This window comes from Chiloscyllium plagiosum, chromosome 12, assembly GCF_004010195.1.
Source record: "Chiloscyllium plagiosum isolate BGI_BamShark_2017 chromosome 12, ASM401019v2, whole genome shotgun sequence".
Classification (NCBI taxonomy): domain Eukaryota; kingdom Metazoa; phylum Chordata; class Chondrichthyes; order Orectolobiformes; family Hemiscylliidae; genus Chiloscyllium; species Chiloscyllium plagiosum.
Window position 1 is genome coordinate 46,823,116 of NC_057721.1, and position 18,061 is coordinate 46,841,176.

General features: G+C 38.4%; 1 protein-coding gene and 1 long non-coding RNA gene across 2 annotated transcripts in view; one reads left to right on the forward strand and one right to left on the reverse strand.

The window, feature by feature from the left end:
- Nucleotides 1-18,061, forward strand: part of spag17 (sperm associated antigen 17) — a 227,811-nt gene that overhangs the window by 67,420 nt on the left and 142,330 nt on the right. Inside the window, exons 18-23 of the mRNA XM_043700962.1 lie at nt 2,889-3,005; nt 3,517-3,593; nt 5,117-5,227; nt 6,927-7,081; nt 11,843-12,039; nt 15,091-15,179. Coding sequence (XP_043556897.1) covers nt 2,889-3,005; nt 3,517-3,593; nt 5,117-5,227; nt 6,927-7,081; nt 11,843-12,039; nt 15,091-15,179 — 746 coding nt within the window. The remainder of the gene's footprint in view (nt 1-2,888; nt 3,006-3,516; nt 3,594-5,116; nt 5,228-6,926; nt 7,082-11,842; nt 12,040-15,090; nt 15,180-18,061) is intronic.
- On the reverse strand, nt 12,168-15,159 carry LOC122555207. The gene is made up of 3 exons (XR_006313210.1): nt 14,974-15,159; nt 14,759-14,876; nt 12,168-12,859 (listed from the first exon to the last, which is right to left on the reverse strand). It is a non-coding gene; the product is annotated as an uncharacterized LOC122555207 (long non-coding RNA).

Genomic DNA, 18,061 nt, shown 5'->3' on the forward strand with positions numbered 1-18,061 from the left:
AAGTCTCAATGGCCACCCTATGATTTTACTCTATATTATTCTGGCAGGCGTGTCCAAGAGTATGTTCCCATAACTTTTCCCAGAAGATATGATAATGTTGACATATCATGAAGCAATTTAGTGATTCCTCATTCTGTGAATTATTCAATAGGCCTCAGCAGGTGTAGATACAAAGAGATTGAACTATTTTGAACAGTGAAGAGTGAATTAGAATAGATTGCCAGGGAGTAATGAAATAGAATTTGTGGATAAACTTGATGGATAATTGGATAAATATTTTACAGTGAGGATGGATTGAAATGGATTAATCATATAATTCTTTTTGGTTTTGTGCTTTCCAACATTTTTGTGCATTCAGTGGCATTTATTAGCTGTGGTAATATAAGAGTTTATGATTCTTATGACAAAGTTTGCTTTTGTCTTCTATTCTCAAAGTTTCTGGTACTATTCTGGGACTTGTACAAATTCCTACTCCTGTGGGCTATCTTCCTGAGCTGTACTTTACCGTCCCACAGAGAGGTGGTAGGTCTCCACACATGTATTCTTCCTCCTTATATCACGATATGCTTTCCACCTTCAGTGAGCTTCCATTGACCCATTTTCTTCAGTCAGAGAAACAAGATTTAGAGTCAGTTTTGCTGAACAAAAGTAGTCAATGAAAAAGATTTCTTGTAAACTAATTCATAGAATCCGCTATAGAAGCTGTGCTGTAGGACAAAATATAATGAGAGCTTGTCAGAAAAACACAGAAACAATCATGAATGATTTTAAGTTTTAACAAGACAATCAAACTGGCAAAGGTTGCCTGGAATTAATTTCATGGAATGTATTTGAATCCTTACTAGAACCTGTTTTGTATAAAACAAATGACAGCATTGATGATGGCCATTATTTAGATCATTTTACAGAGTAATGGCTTGATCAATCAGAGTCACCTTGTCTGATGTAAAACATGAACAAAACTTGGCTGTTAACTGTCCGTGATCATGAATTGGGTAAATTCTCCATGGCAATGTCTTTGCCAATCAGAATCCACTTGCCAACCCATCAGCACTGTCTTCTGATACAGTACAAATGTTGTTTTTCATCATCACTACAGTGATGTACAGTGATGCAAATTCACACCACCTTTATAATAGTCCCCAGGATTCATTAGATTACATTGTTGATCTCTCCAGAACAAGCCCATAACTGTCCATCACCGTTCAATACATTCTGTGTTTAGGGTGTAAGGTCATCATGTGAAACTCCACATAACCAAAGTGTGGCTACTTGCACCTGGTTATGCATGCTACAAACATATGAAGTCCTCTAAGGAATCACTCAAGAAGTAAATAGGATTTAGTTTGGATTGTCACGATCTTGGCGATCACAATATTCGGACTTTTCACAGTTCATGTATTGATAAACTAGTAATTATCACCAGTTATCTACCAATTGTTAGCTCCCAGTCTCTCCATGTCTAATTGAGAGAAGTTTATCTCCAGTTTGTTGCTATCACTTGTTTGACTTTCTTCTCCCATAAGGGACCGAAATAAATCCAGAATTTTAAATACAGGAGTGGCATTCCTCCAATGGATACAGTGCAATCAATGAGAATGACAAAAAAAAATTACATTTCATTAGGTTTGGCATGAATGTCAGTGTGTATGCTTACAGTGTGTGGAAAAGTGAAGGCTAGGTGCATCTGGGGTAACAAGGTGACTCAGCGGTTAGCACCGCTGTCTCATCGCGTCAGGGGCATTGAACGGCCTGTCTGCAACAGTAGTAGACTCGCTGGCAGTAAGGGCATTTAAATGGCATTGGACATATGGATAATAATGGAATGGTGTAGGTTAGATCGGCTTCAGATTAATTTCACAGGTCAGTGCAACATTGAGGGCCTAAGGGCATGTTTTGTGTTCTAGATCCTGGACCTACGATGATTGACTCAAACAATCACAATCGTCTTGCTTTGTGCTCGGTATGAATCCAAATAACAGAGTTTTCTTCTTGATTCCCATTGGCTGTGGTTGATGCTAGACTGGGTCATATGATGAGACTGGGTCATATACTGATGACAAGGGCAGTCACTTTCACGCAATTCGACTCTTCTGTCCATATTTGAATCAAAGCTAAGGTTACCTGGCACAATCCAAACTCAATGTCTTGAGCATACTAATATATGTGGACATAGTATAATTGCATTTCCAAAACTAATTTGGTAAAATGTTAAAAGGGAATTGGCAGTATTCTACAAGGAACAGCTAATTAGCCTGCAGGAACATTAAGCGATTAGAAAGTAAATGGCATCTTTTCCTTAATTGCAAAGAAATTGGTGTAGAAGAGTAAGGCAATCTTCCTACAATTGCATCCAGATTTAGTGAGGCCACACTTTGGGTATTGTGTGCAGTTTTGGTCATGTAATTAAGGAAGGTACAATTTCCATTGGTAACAGTATGGCAAGCAGTCAGAAGGTTCCTTGGATCAGAAGAGTTTAGCTTTGGCAAGAGTTTAAATAAATCCGGGTTCAAATTCTCTGTCATGTGGAAGAGTGAGGTTATCTCTATGAAGAATTCAAAATATGAATTGGCTAAAGAGGTAAATGCTGAATGGTTGTTTCTCTTAGCTGAGGAGTCTTAAACATAGGGACACAATCTCACGATAAGGGATCACTTTTTATAGACTGAAAGAGGAGATATTTCTTCACTTAAAAGGTTCTGAATCTTTGAAACTCTCCTCCAAATGTTAGAAATTAGAACACTTTGGAGAAGTATTTTTATGTCATAATATCTATGAATGTTACATAATAACTTACCAAATAAAGCTTTACACCTTCTGAAATTGTTGTTAAAAAATCATTTATGGTTTTATCTTTAATAGCTGAATTATGCTGCTTTTCATTTCAGAGAATATATTCACCAAAATTTCAAATCGGGAAGAAAGTTACCCTTTTGGGTTTGATAGTAACAGGTCAAAAGCCAACAGCGTGGCAGGAGAAAACAGCATAGAACCATTCTGTGCAGGTATCACCATTAACATTTTAGACTAATTTTATGTAGGTCACTGAGGTGAATAAAATACTATTCCGGAGTATCTTTTCAAATGAAAAAAAATTTTCAGATGCTTGAGAGCTGAAACTATAGTAGATTTTGTAAACTATCCAACTGAATTCTGTAAATTTGAAGAATGTATTCTTTTCTAAACAAAGTCTTAGGGTTGACTTCATTCAGAGTCCCTGGGCTTCATTTACACCTGGGTACAATTTTCCCAGGCTTTGATTACCATCAGTTCTAATTTAGTTCAAGTTGCTTGTTGCTTATTTGTTTTTATTAAAAACAAGGTGCACTTTGAGTAATATTCTTGTGAGTCCATGCAGTCAGGGCAGCATTCACCCACAAGCAGCATGTTATTTGGACATCATGGGCACTGCACTGAATTTTTGACAGGTGAAGTCCTTCATCATAAGTGCATGTTTGTGAAATTATCCCCGAATATTGTCCCAGATTACAACTAAGATTTTATATTTATTTTCAGTGCACTTTAAAGATACTTCTGAAATGATTGACAAGAAAAACAGAAAAGGTAGTTCAACAGATGCTGATGATGAAAAGGTACAATTATAAATGATAATGCAAATTAACAACTGAAAAGGGTACTTCAATAGTATAGCAGTTCAAATAGACCAGTGCATTGCATGCAATCTATTTTTCAAGATACACTCCCTGTCTCCATTGACAGAGCTAAATCACTAAATTGTTCTCATTATTAAAAGAAACTTAGTTACATAGCTGATTGGGTCTTGTCTGATCCACAATCGAGGCCTCTCAAGTAAAATACCCACTTATTGGTTGGACATCGAGGCCTCTCAAGTAAAATACCCACTTATTAACCTTTTATTCTCAGACAAGAGGAAAATCATTACAGATCACTGTAAAAACCCTATAATACTAAATACAATCAAGGCTTGGAATATAATGCGGCAAAATGAGGGTAATTCACATAAAACATCCCCCTATGCACCGATAGTGGGAGCATGGGGATTCCAACCGGGGTTAACAGATGCCACTTTTAAACTCTGGAGATCCAGGGGTATCTCATGTCTCGGGGATTTATTTAAAGATGGGGTCCTGATGTCTTTCGGACAGCTGCGTCAGAAATTCGGATTACCCAATGGAGACCCCTTTCGATACTTCCAAATTCGAGATTACATACAGAAGAAGACTACGTTATTAGATAATCTTTATAAATCCGATAGAGAATGTAGTGTCCTACGACCAGTGGGGGTATCTTCCGTCAGTAATATTTATCATTTGCTACATGATGAAGTAGCGGGAGATATGGATAATCTGCTTAAAACATGGGATCAGGATCTGGGACTAGAAATCTCCACAGAAACGTGGAATGATATCTGGGAAAATACTAGAAGAATTACTATTTGTAACAGAACCCAGGCTATCCAGCTGAAGATACTTCATAGGGCCCATATAGCACCGGTTCGATTGGCAAAATTTAAGGCAGGAGCATCCCCAATGTGTCCTAAATGCAAAATAGAGGTGGGCACTCTTGTACATTGCTTATGGACCTGTCATAAGATCCGTGGATATTGGACTAAAGTAGCAAGTACACTGACAGAAATTTTAGGAACGGAAATTAAAGTGGACCCTGTATCTCTCCTCTTGGGCTTTTCGAACTTTCCCTCCCTGGACACGTACGGGAAGAGACTATTTTCTATTCTTTCTTTCTGTGCAAGGAAAAATATTTTGATGAACTGGGTGGCGGAGGGCCCCCCTGAACTTTCAAATTGGTAGATTAGTAGATAGTTGAGTTTTGTTTGTTTGTTTTTTTTTTCTTTTCGGTTTTTTTTTGTTGTTTTGTTTTTGTTTTTTTTTTGTCAAATTTTGGCTATTGCATATTTGAGCTAATTGTATATCAATGTTTATATCTGAGAGTTTTGTTTATTTTTGTAAACTTGTAAAAATGTTAAATTTCTAATAAAAATATCTATTAAATAAAAAAAAGAAACTTAGATGTGTTGATGTTATTCTTTGCTGTTTACTTGGTGCTATTTTTGCATGCAAAGATAAATATTTTTGTACTTGTACTCCTGAAAAATAAAATTATGTTTTCCTTTTAGGATAAAGCTTATGACATAAACATTGATATAAAATATATACAAAAGTCACAACTTCGATCTCTGATGGAATGGAGTTTTGCTGAGCAGCATGATCCATTTGTTTTGCTACAGGTAACCCAAATATCACTCTCTTGAGCAAAATCTGAGAATGACTTTAAAGTTATCTTAACAGTAAGATTTTATGCAGTTTTACTCAGGGCTATGTACATGTGCCAAGTAAATTAGATGGAACTAGAACTAATAGATTATGCATTTCTGTCATTTTAGCACAAAAAGTTTACCTTTCCAATGTTTTGGTTCAGTTCTTTAGTGCACATCTATATCACTGTGATTAGATGTATCCCTCCAGAGGTCAAAGTAAGCATCAAAAATTGTGCCAGGTTCTAAGCATTTTGTCTTGAACCACTTTGAAGTACCAGAAAAATTTTATGCCTATGTGGTTAATTTTATTCACTGATTTCTTCTTGCATTTGCAAATGTTTGCATTTTAGTATGTTACAATGGGTAGTTTTTGCCTTAGTTGCAGTCTGTTATTCACAGTTTATGATAGCATTCGTTACTAAATCTAAGAAACAGTTCAGTGACTGATTAATCACCATGCAACATGCTACTCCATAAACCACACACATCAGACCAAACTTTCTGAGGAGTGGCAACCTCATGCAGATTCTCACTCAAGCCCTTTTTTACTATAAAGGACGGGAGCTCTGATTTCTGAAAGGAGATTCTAGGTTCCCTTAGAAATGTGGAGCTGCAGTTACATTCTGATCATTCTTCTGTAGCATAGAACTCACAGCAGAAGGCAATTTGTGTCCCCTATTCCCAGGAGTCAACTGCCATACTTCTGAATTTAAAGGGTCTTGATAGCCACTTTGACACCAGCTGTAAAATGGGAAGTACATAATATAAATGTGATGTTAAGCTGCTGAGAAGTTAGGATGCCACATCAAGGTGCCAGCTTGTTTGGCAACTAGGTGTCAGGTAATAGAGTGTCAGCGGGGTAGAGGTAGAATGCCAAGTGGGTAGGATGATTTGAGAAGGATGTAAGGTGCTAAGGTGTAGAATGACAGGGTATATGATGCAGTGTTTTTGATAGGTTGGGGTGGAAAAGAGAAATCAGGTCCAGTGGGGGCAAGAAGAGTGGGTGTCAATTGTGAAGGGTTCAGATCTAGTGGGTGGGTGTGTCAGGTTGAGACCGGCTGTGTGGAAGGGAGAGAGGTATGTCAAGGCAGGATCTGGAGGAGTTTTAATTGAGGATGCTTGAAGTAGGAGCCTGATGAAAGAGCAGTGCTCTGAAAGCTAGTGCTTCCAAATAAACCTGTTGGACTATAACCTGGTGCTGTGTGATTTTTAACTTTGTATACCCCAGTCCAACACCGGCATCTCCAAATCATGAAGTAGTTATGATGTCTGTTTAATAATTATTTAGGAATTAGACAATATTTTTTAATTTCATTAGAAACATCCAAATTATTCAATTTAAATGGAGGATTCCAGGCTTAGAGTCCTTGCCCAATGGAAAATTCAATTTCCCAGGCTTTTCCTTCAGAGTGGGCTTCAATGGGGACTTGCCATGTCCAATTCCCACCTTTGCTATTGTAACAATTGTCTAGCCAGTGGAGAATCCTAGCCATAGTTACATTGCTGTTTAAGAAAATGCTAGCTTGCGTCTGAAAGTACATGGTCTGTTCTGAGTATGATGATGCATTTAAAAATAGAGCAAATTGTTCGAATCTGGATTGTCTGTAAAGAAAATCACAGTCAATGTTTTCATACTTATTAATGTAAACATGTTGTATGTACATTTCAGGTTCTTCAGGAAGCTGTTCCATTTTATAGGTGTTTGGATACGTACTACTACAAACAGGACAACTCTGTACTATTGGTCCTGCATAACCCCATGAATAAACAGTGCCAGTGTAATGAATCCTGGGAAACTGCCCTTCACTCCAATATTGGGTTCAGGTTCGAACTCTAAAGATCTGATTGCCTATCTAAGTAAAAATAACTAATTATTGTAATTAACATTCTCAGGCCTCAAGTGTGTTGAGAGAAACTTTGGAGAGCATTATATATTTTACGATTTATGTATACATTTGAGCTTGTCACTTAAGCAGTTTTAAAACCTATATTTTTCGGAACTGAAGAGAACTAAATTATAAGTCAGTGGCATTAATAATATCAGTGGCATTTTAAAGATAACCATATATTCTATAATCCTATTGTTGCCGTGGGAGGAAGTGGGTGAGGGCAGAAGTGTAAGAAATGGGTGGGAAAACAGCAGCAGGCCCTGTCAACCACAGTAGTGGGGAATCCTCAGTTGAGGAAAAAGGTAAATATTTCTAATTATTCCTGCTAATGGTGGCATTATCAGTATAGGTGTGATAGAAGCTGGGAGAATGGAAAGGAGTCATAACTGGAGGTAAGATGTAAAAGTGTGTCATCAAGGTCACTATGGGAGTCAGTTTTTTAAATGGATATCATTGTTTTAAACCAACATCAAAATAGGATATACCTTTGCTGGTGATTGCAATATGTGAAATAAGTGACATACACTGCTGGAAAGTATTGGTTTCTTCTTCTGTTTTAGTGGCATCAGCATCATATTCTGACATCTTCATTCTGTCCACTTTTGTGAATATGTTTAGCATTGTCATTTTTTGTGATGGTGATTGAGAGATGGGCAGGACACCAAGATAACTTCTCACATAAAAGCAAAATATTAGAGATACTGGAAATCTGAAGTAAAAACTGGAAGTTTAGATTTTTAGATTAGATTAGATTACAGTGTGGAAACAGGCCCTTCGGCCCAACAAGTCCACACCGACCCGCCGAAGCGAAACCCACCCATACCCCTACATTTACCCCTTACCTAACACTACGGGCAATTTAGTATGGCCAATTCATCTGACCCTGCACATCTTTGGAATGTGGGAGGAAACCGGAGCACCCGGAGGAAACCCATGCAGACACGGGGAGAATGTGCAAACTCCACACAGTCAGTCGCCTGAGGCGGGAATTGAACCCAGGTCTCTGGCGCTGTGAGGCAGCAGTGCTAACCACTGTGCCACCGTGCCACCCATCACAAGTGTTGGAGAAACCCAACAGTTCTGTCAACATCTGTTGGAGAGAATAATAGGATTAATGTTTTAAGTCCAAAGTCTCTTCTTGGGATTAAAAGGGAAGGGAAACTTATGGTTTTTCTGCGGATGGTAAAGGGAGAAGAGGAGCGAGTGGAACAGATAGTAGGGGTGCTCAAAGCAAAAGCCAAAGCAAGTGCTAATAGTGGTAAAGGAGAGATATAGATGAGGAATATGTTTAAATGATAGTGCAAATAGATCAGCTCTGCTGAGAACTAAGGCAACAAAACATCATGGTAAAATGTATCCTCAACTGAGGGGAAATAACAAAGAACATATCAGAGGCATCTCTATGAAACCTGACATCATCAGAACAGATTTGATATTGTATATTACAGAAAGCAACACACTTGAAACTCAAAGTTATGGGCTTTGTTGACATGTCTATCGAAAAGAAAAGATGGCAGTGCTTCTTGCATGACCTTTTCGTTAAACAATGCTTACGTGCAATGCATTGCATTGTACTCTGTCTGCTTAAAAATGTATCTCGGACAATAAGTGAGAGTTTAGGTTGTAAAAGACAGAACAAATGAAACAAAAAAATAACCTTCAGTTTAGAGGCTGCACTTTCAGACCCCATTATCTGCTTGTGATTTGATGATCTCTGTAATGACTTGCTCATAAAGTGTAAATTATGTCTGTTTATTGGCTCTTTCTCTGACCTAGCTTTGCTAACTTCTGTTACAAACCAAGTCGGTCTGCAACCAATAAATGTTGCTAAGGTTTTGTAAATTAGAAAAGCTTACAAATTGTTGAAAAGTGCAAGGTGGAAAAATGTACCCTGACTAAGATTGGCCAATTTGCAGTAACCCTTTTAAACTCGGGCATATTATGTAGTGAGATAGACTAAGGGGACAAGAGTCAAGGAAAAGTCCAACTGATTTATTGACCACTTTATCAAAGAAATATAATATTTATCAGACTCTACTAGCACGTCACTATCAAACTCTATCAATCTCTCACAGGTATCTTCAGTAAACAGTCTCAAGTCTACACTTGCTATCTACTTCTGACATGTGCTTCCAAGGATTTGTTATACCCTATCAACAAGTCCCCGCCACTGTATTTGAACTGTTTATCTGAAAGGATTGGTAATGCCCATTCAATAAGGCTGGGACAGGCTGTTCCTCGGTGTTTGAGGGTTGACTGATGTTTCAAAATCTGCAGTTATCACTGTAGACTTCTCTCCTCATCGAAGGTCACCATGATGTACAAGGAGTTGGAGATGCTGGCTGCGAGTCACAGGTGCTCTCTGAAGATGCTGTTGAAGAAGAAGCAAACAGCAGAGAGCTCGGCTCCAAGTTACCCACTTAACCCCCTCTTCATGCCCTTCTTGAAGATTCCGTGGCCTACATCCAATACTAGCATTGGTGGGGTCACGAAGATCCAATGTGGTGACTACTTTCCATATTTGGTGGCAGAATACGGTTGAACTTCAACTGTTAAGTACTGTCCTTGTCATGCTACGCCTCTGGCCTCCTATTGAGCCAGGTGTTACCAACTCTGTCTAGCATTCTTCTAATAAAGCAGGCTAACTGGAGGTGTTAACGGTTTGTTTGAAACAATGTGGTCGTTCAACATGAAGTTGACTGTCTAAGGTCTGGTGGCATGAATACTCTGTTCCAGGTCTGCAGTTTGCAAATTGCAAAGTCCGACTAGTTTTAAACTAAGCTTCCACATGTCAAAATTTTATCCATATTCATCAATATTTCCATTACAATTCTGGGGGACATGAGTCACCTCATCAAAAGATAGAGACACAAATATTTGTGTGTATGTCATGCTTATTTTGATACGTTATTCGTATGAGGACTTTATCAGAAATAAGAACATAAGAACTAGCAGCAGGAGTAGGCCAACTGGCCCTTCGAGCTTGCTCCGCCATTCAATAAGATTATGGCTGATCTTTTCATGGACTCAGCTCCACTTACCTGCCCTCTTACTATATCCCTTAATTACTTCTATTGTTCAAAAAATCTATCTCAGTTTTAAAAACATTCACTGAAGTAGTGTCAGCTACTTCATTGGCCGAGAATTCCATAAATTCACAACCCTCTGGGTGAAGAAGTTCCTTCACAGTTCAGTCCTAAATCTGCTCCCCCTAATTTTGAGGCTATGCCCTCTTGTCCTAGTTTCACCCGCAAGTGGAAACATCCTTTCTACTTCTATCTTATCTATTCCTTCATAATTTTATATGTTTGATAAGATCTCCCCTCATTCTTCTAAATTCCATTGCATATCATCCCAGTTTACTCAATCTCTCCTCATAGTGAACCTCCTCTGTATCCCCTTTAGTGCCAGAACATCCTTTTGCAGGCAAGGAGACTAAAACTGCACGTAGTGCTCCAGGTGTGGCCTCACCAGCACCCTATACAGCTCTAACATAACCTCCCTGTTTTTAAACTAAATCCCTTTAGCAATGAGGGACAAAATTACATTTGCCTTCCTAATTATTAGTTGTACCTGCAGACCAACCCTCTGTGATTCATGCACAAGGGCACCCAGGTCCGTCTGCACAGAAGCATGCTGCAACTTTTTACCATTCAAGTAATAATCTTTTTACTGTGACTCTGACCAAAATGGATGACTTCCCATTTATTAATATTGTATTCCATTTGCCAGACCTTTGCCCACTCACTTAAGGTATCTATTCTCCTCTGCAAAGTTTCACAGTCCTCTGCACACTTTGCTCTGCCATTAAGGAACTTCTTCTTAATGTCATTTGCAAACTACACCAACTCCAAATCATCTATATAAATCCTGAATAATTGTGGTCCCAACACTGATCCCAGAGGCACACCACTAGTTCCTGATTGCCAACCAGAATAGCACTCATTTATCCCTACTCTTTGCTTCCTGTTAGTCAGCCAATCCTCTATCCATGCTAATACCTTACCTGTAATGCCTGTAACCTGTAAGTGCACTAGCAAGAAAAAGGCAATAAATATAAGGCACTAAAGTTACAGGTTATATGAATATGTTGCATTGAGTCTCTATTGGAAAGGAAATTTTAGAACATCAACTAATTTTGTTTGGATTGTGTTTGGCATGGTCTGATTGGACTTAAGAGTCTATTTCTATGTGGTATGAGTCTCTGACTCTATAACAGCATGATGGCCCTCTTGGCATAGCTGCCAGATACCCAGGACTTTTTTATTCTACATTATACAATCAATATTTTTGGTTCAGTGGATTCTGAGATGTAATGATTAGCTCTTAACCTTGACTGCATTGTAACTGACCCTGCTTCATCATAAGAGGCTGCCACAGATTTTTATATACCTGCATAATTTTAGTCATTGGATGTATTCTATTCTCTCTTCCTACATTCTAAGGGAGAGATTACATTATATTCTGGGGAAGTTCAGACGAAGTGATACATAGATAGATTGGTGGAAATCTGTATTCCATTTCTACACCAATAACAACACTGGAATTGCGACTCTTGCCTTCAGATTCAAATGATTGATCTTTTGTGAGATATATTGAATGGACTGAAGTTTCAAATAATTTAAAAATATTTCATTTATGATTCTAGATAAAGAAGGAATTTATAATTTTGTATATCTGATACCATCCTCCACAGAAATTACCTGGAACATGTTGCCTACACAATTTCAGACTGGATAGATGAAGAGGAAGTTAAATACCAAGCTGAACTGGCAGCAAAAGAGCTGGAGACTGTGAAATTGCCCAAGCTTCCATCAGATGTGTTTCCAGAATCTATATCATCTGGTTCTGACAAACAGAGAAAGGGAAAGCCTCCTGCAAATAAATCACGCAGTATGTAGTCAATCTAATCATTTCACATTTTTACTGCTAAAATATATAAAAAGCACTAGTAGCTTAAAGGTAGGAACACTAAGTGTTCATTATTTATTGGAAATACGTGAATCAAAATATCAAGGTAATTTCATACACTGATCCATCAATATTAGAAACTTAATGATAAAAGTTCAACAGCATGAGTATGAATGCAGGACAATTATAAAGCATAAAATTTTCAGGACTCTGGAGTTCTTAGAACAAACTTTTTCTCATTGGCACATAGTGTACTGTTTCGTTTTTACAATACTTACAGCTGCACAAAAGATAACTGCTTACAGAGGTACTGAAAAGTGCTGATTCAGGACACCTGGCTGCCAATTTGCAGATTCCAATGTGGAAGTGTTGGTTCATGAGTTAAGTAGAGGAGGGAGGTACTCTTTGGAATCAACAGGATAAGGTTTCCAAGAAAGTAGTTCAAGGTCATTGGAAGCACTCCATGAATTGCCATTCATTCCTGAAGAAGGAGCAATATTCTTAAGAATGCCCGCTGCTAACAATTATTGTTCCTAGCACATGCTTCTTTAACATTAAAAAGATAGTCACCATAGCCCCAGAAGACCATGGCAGATCGTAGAGCTGCTCTTCATGAAAGAATGACAACTAGAGGTGAGTTTAATCTGAAGATCACTATGATTCAGACAAGGTGTGAGGATGAGAAAGTGAGTACCTCCTTGGTGACCTCAGCTGGTACAGGAATTGAGCCTGCAATGTTGGATGTCGATCTGCACTGCAAGCCAGCCATCAAGCCAACTAAGCTAATCAACCATCTGCATATCTAGGAAATAAAATAGTGTTCTTTATACCTGTTTCTTAATTCTGGTACTCTATAGGCAAAATACATTCTTAATACAAACATGGCTCACTCTCATCAGGAAATCAGATATTCAAGTCATAATCCAGAGTCTTGGGCACTTAATCTAGCCTAACATACCACTGCAGTTCTGAAGGAGTGTTGCAGTATAGAAGATGGCATTCTTTAGCTGAAATGCCAAACCACCACCATGGGCTGATTTTTAATGGGGATTAGGAAACATGGAGGTGAACAAATGGCCACCTGGACGCAATTGTAGGATTCCCAGCACCATAGTGTGGGGCAGTGGGTGTTAAGGTAGGAGATGCACCATGATCTAATTTATGATAGAGCAAGCATAAGGGCGAAAAGGCTGACTCTTGCTCCTATTTCCTGTATTCCTGTTATTGCATGACTGTTTGAGTATCCTTAACTTTGTGCAAATGGTACCATATTTTCTGCATTACACAGTAACTGGTTATTAAACATATAGGAAGGGCTTATGCCCTAAACGTCGATTCTCCTGTTCCCTGGATGCTGCCTGACCTGCCGCGCTTTTCCAGCAACACATTTTCAGCTATTAAATATATACCTAAATACCATGAAATACACCATACAAATATAATTTTTTTTTCTCGTCCAAGTTCTTATGTGTCCAAATCTAGTACATAAGGTCCTAATGTGCTTAGCCATATATACTGTGTTAGTCCACCTCCTGGCAGGCCTATAAACTCTATGGGCACTATTGAACAACATCAGTTGGAAGAATCTGATCTGAGGTGGCATGGTTGTTCAGTGGTTACCACTGCTGCCTCACAGCACCAGGGACATGGGTTTGATTCCACTCTCAGGCTACTGTCTCTGTTAAGTTTGCACATTCACCTTGTGTCTGCACTGTGGGTTTCCTCTAGATGTTCCAGTAATCTCCCACAGTCCAAAGATGTGCAGGTTATGTAGTTTGGACATGCTTGATTGCCCATAGTTTCTAGGCATGTGCAGGTTATGTGGATTAGCCAAGGGCAATGTCGGGTGATAGTGTAGGGGTCTGGTTCTGGGTGGGGTACTATTTCAAGGGTCAATGTGTACTCGATGGGCTGAATGAAATTTTTCTTCACTGTAGGTGTTCTATGATTCTATGAGTTCAGTCTAGACACAAGCCCTACTGCAAAACCCCTTAAAAAAACAGAGCATTGAGACATGAATACTGGTAACATAGCTTCTAACTGCATTAACATAGCATTATTAGACAACCACCTTATTGCAAATAGGCCTATTCAACCTCTGTCAGAATTTTCATGAAATCCAGAGGCAATATAAAGGAGGTAGACACCCATTATTATAGGACTCTGTTCCTTTATTCCTGACCTTTGGATTTAGAGAATATTTGAAGTGCTGACCTCAGTAGATCCAATCATATGAATTTTTTGGTGATGTCTTTGACGGTTTCTAAATTTATTTGTGCCGTAACGACACTGAATGCCTTCTGTTTATTGGCATGATTATTGATGAGTATAAAGTACAGTAAAATGAACCATATGACTTACCTACACTATTATTGTCTCATTTAAAAGTTGGCCACTCATTTTGGGACATGGTGATCCACTTCCTGTTGAAAATGATAATTGAAAATTGTGCAGACATGGCAGGGATATTGTATGTCAATCTTATATTCCTATCCCTGGCTCTCGTTGATGCCCAAGTATATATTTATGCATTTAATTTGTCCTTCCAAGAGAGAACTTTGCCTAAATCATGAGTGGGCACATAATAAACGATATTCTGAATAATACATGTGCCTTAGCTGCCTACCTTTCTATTATCTGTTTGATTTAGTAGGGAATGAATGAGAAGGTTGTGTGTTCAAAACTCAATGCAATTACACACCTGCACTGTATTTTATTCCAACAAAATGTAGCCAGGTCCACAATCCAAGATGGATATAAAGGATCAAATGGTTCATGTTGAGGAACGGGGAGATTTCCTGTTATTCTGTCAAAAACACCTGAAACAACCAAAAGAAATGTGTTCATTCATTGTTCTTGCTATGAGCGAATTTGTGATCACATTTACCTACATGACAACCATAGTTATAACTGCACCTGAAAGTAATTGGTTTTGAAGCGTTTAGAACATCCTGAAAATTAAGATTACAAAGTTCTTTCTTCTTAATTGTAAGTCATGGCTTGTGCTGTAATGCAATTTCTTCTTTTTTCAAGTGAGTATTTCAAGGCAACCAACTAAATCAGAAATTGAAGAAGAAGATGAGAAAATTAATGGATCTTTCATGCGAGAAGGATCACTTAAAGCAAGTATTTTGCATTTGTGTTAGAAAAGTATAAGCTATTTCCCACTGTATTATGGCCTTGATTGTCAATAAAGTTTTATGTATAAGCATTTTTAAAACTTAATGATATACTGCACCAAAACCTTTAATTTCCTCTGTTAGTCATAATTTTATCTTTAGCCTGAAAGAAAACTATAAATGTTATCTACATCATGTTACAGATGGAAGCTTGGATCTCCTACTTTGACAGAATTTTACAAAATCTTGATCAAGGCAAGAGTTTCATCTGCTCTAGTTACCAATTGGTAACCCCTGACAATTTTTCCAGTGAGATGATATATGTCTATATTTTAGGAAGGACATGGCATGAACTATAGTGCAGTGTGACTATGAGCTTTAGGTTTATATACTGAAAGAGCACTTTTTTCACGTAAAATAGTGTTTTGTCCAGTAAATTTGACTGTCCTGTGGTCAACTGTACAGACATGTAGCTCTCAAAATTTTACTGAATCTCTGCAGTGCTTTGTGTCCTCTGAGATCACCTTTTCTACGTAACTGGCCATTGTTCACAAACAATCACAAGTGTCTTTCTTCTTAGTTATACTGTTAAAAAAATCACGTTACATCAGGTTATAGTCCAACAGGTTTATTTGGAAGCACTAGCTCTTGGAGCATTGCTCCTTCATCAGGTAGCTGTGGAGCAGGACCATAAGACACAGAATTTATAGCAAAAAATTACAGTGTCATGCAACTGAAATAATAGATTGCTGTTAAGTCTTTCATCTTTTAGAATGGATTGCATTTTGGAATGAGATGCTGGGATTAATATGTAAATCCCAGAACTTCTTTTAAGTCACATTTTCAAGATAACTTAAGATTTTATTTTTTAAAAAATGACATCTCAGCTTAAGCAATGCTTTAAAGGTGCGAGGCTAGAGTTTGTATTCCAATCTTGAGTCAGACTGGTTCTGTCTCTCACATGCATTCACACTCTCTCTCATGCACACACACATACATATAACTTTATGGGGTGAATTTGCATTTTCAGCATTAAACTTGCAGATACATTCTATTTTGCTCAAAAAGCATGCAATCTGCAGGCAATCAATGCAGCCAGTCAATCCATGTAATATTTTCTAAATTCCTACTTTCCTACAATCTGACTCAAGAATGAGATACAAACTCTAAGTTCACACCTTTAATGCATTGTCTGAGCTGAGATGTCACCTTTTTTCATGAAACCTTATCTTGAAAATGTGACCTAAAAGAAGTTTTGGTATTTAAATGTTAATGAACCGAAACCTGCAACCCATTCTAAAAGATGGAAGACTTAACAGCAATCTAGGTTTGTTCAATATATCATTTCAGTTGCATGACACTGTAATCTTTTGCTTTAAATTCTGTGTCTATTAAACCTGCTCCACAGCTACCTGATAAAGGAGCAGCGCTCCAAAAGCTAGTGCTCCAAATAAAACAGTTGGACTATAACGTGTGATTTTTAACTTTGTCCAGCCTAGTCCAACACTGGCTTCTTCACATCATAGTTATACTGTGTATAACCTGAGGACATGATTGAGCAAGTCAGATCATATGAAGGGGCAGATCACCATGAGTTGCCACAGCCAGCCTGGCAATTCAACCGTCATTGTCATCATTCTGCTTCACATGCTAGTCACTAAACCAATTGACTCACATTTTATTTTTAAGATTAGATTCCCTACATGTGGAAACAGGTCCTTTGGCCCAACAAGTCCACACGGACCTTCCGAAGAGTAACCCACCCTCCTCTGACTAATGCTGCTAATAACTATGGATAATTTAGCATGGCCAATTCACCTGACCTGCACATCTTTGGAATGTGGGAGGAAACCGGAGTACCAGGAGCAAACCCGCGCAGACTCGGGGAGAACGTGCAAACTCCACACAGACAGTCACCCAAGGCTGGAATTGAACTTAGGACCCTGGCGCTGTGAGGCAGCAGTGCTAACCACTGAGCCACCATGCCGCCTCAAGAAACAGAATTTTCGAATAGGACAATTTTTTTTATTTTCTGAGGTGACGTAACATTGTGCAGAATTTCTCCTCCCTGGATGTGACAAGTGAGATGGTGAATAGAGGAGATAATTGGGTGGGTTTGTCCTCAAGTGAAATTCACACCTTTCTCACCATATCTGCAGTTAAATGCTACATGAGGTCAGTGGGCAAATATCTTGACTCACCATAAATTAAGGCCCTCAAACTGCCAACTGATGGACATTTAATAGATGCCTCAACTTACCATCTCTCCAATCACCCAGTTACTGAGCAATCGGATTCTTGGATAGCAGACTTTAATTGGCCGACAGATATTTAGGCAAGACCTCCATTCTCAGGTTTTCATTCCAGAGAAAGACCTGTTGATGGCCTCACTACTGTCTGGTTGGCGTGTTTCCAAAAAGAGGCAATAGAAGTTTCTCATTGGCGTTTCAGCCAGCAGGCAAAACCCCGATATCTCATCAAGATTCTGCCCAGTTCTGGGCAGCACATTTTAGGATGGATGGAAAGAATATAAAGAGGATGTAGAAAAGATATGCAAGATTGTTCCAAGAATGAGGGACTTCAGCTATGTGAATTTAAAAAAAAAGTATTTATGCATTATCATGTGCATTTCGAGTTACCCAAGTTACCCAATATGTGCATAACTGTTCTCATGCATTAGCAGTTTATTATTATCATCAATCAGTCTTTGTGTATGCATTGCATGTACAGTACCAAATTTTACAGGAAGTGGCTAATTTGTGCAAATTGTCCCCTCAGCCCGTTTTTACAAAATAAAGGAACACAGTATTTCTGACAGGAAATTTGAATCAGGGCTCTTCAGAAAGGCAAATCCATACATCCATCTTGTAATAGAGAACCATTGA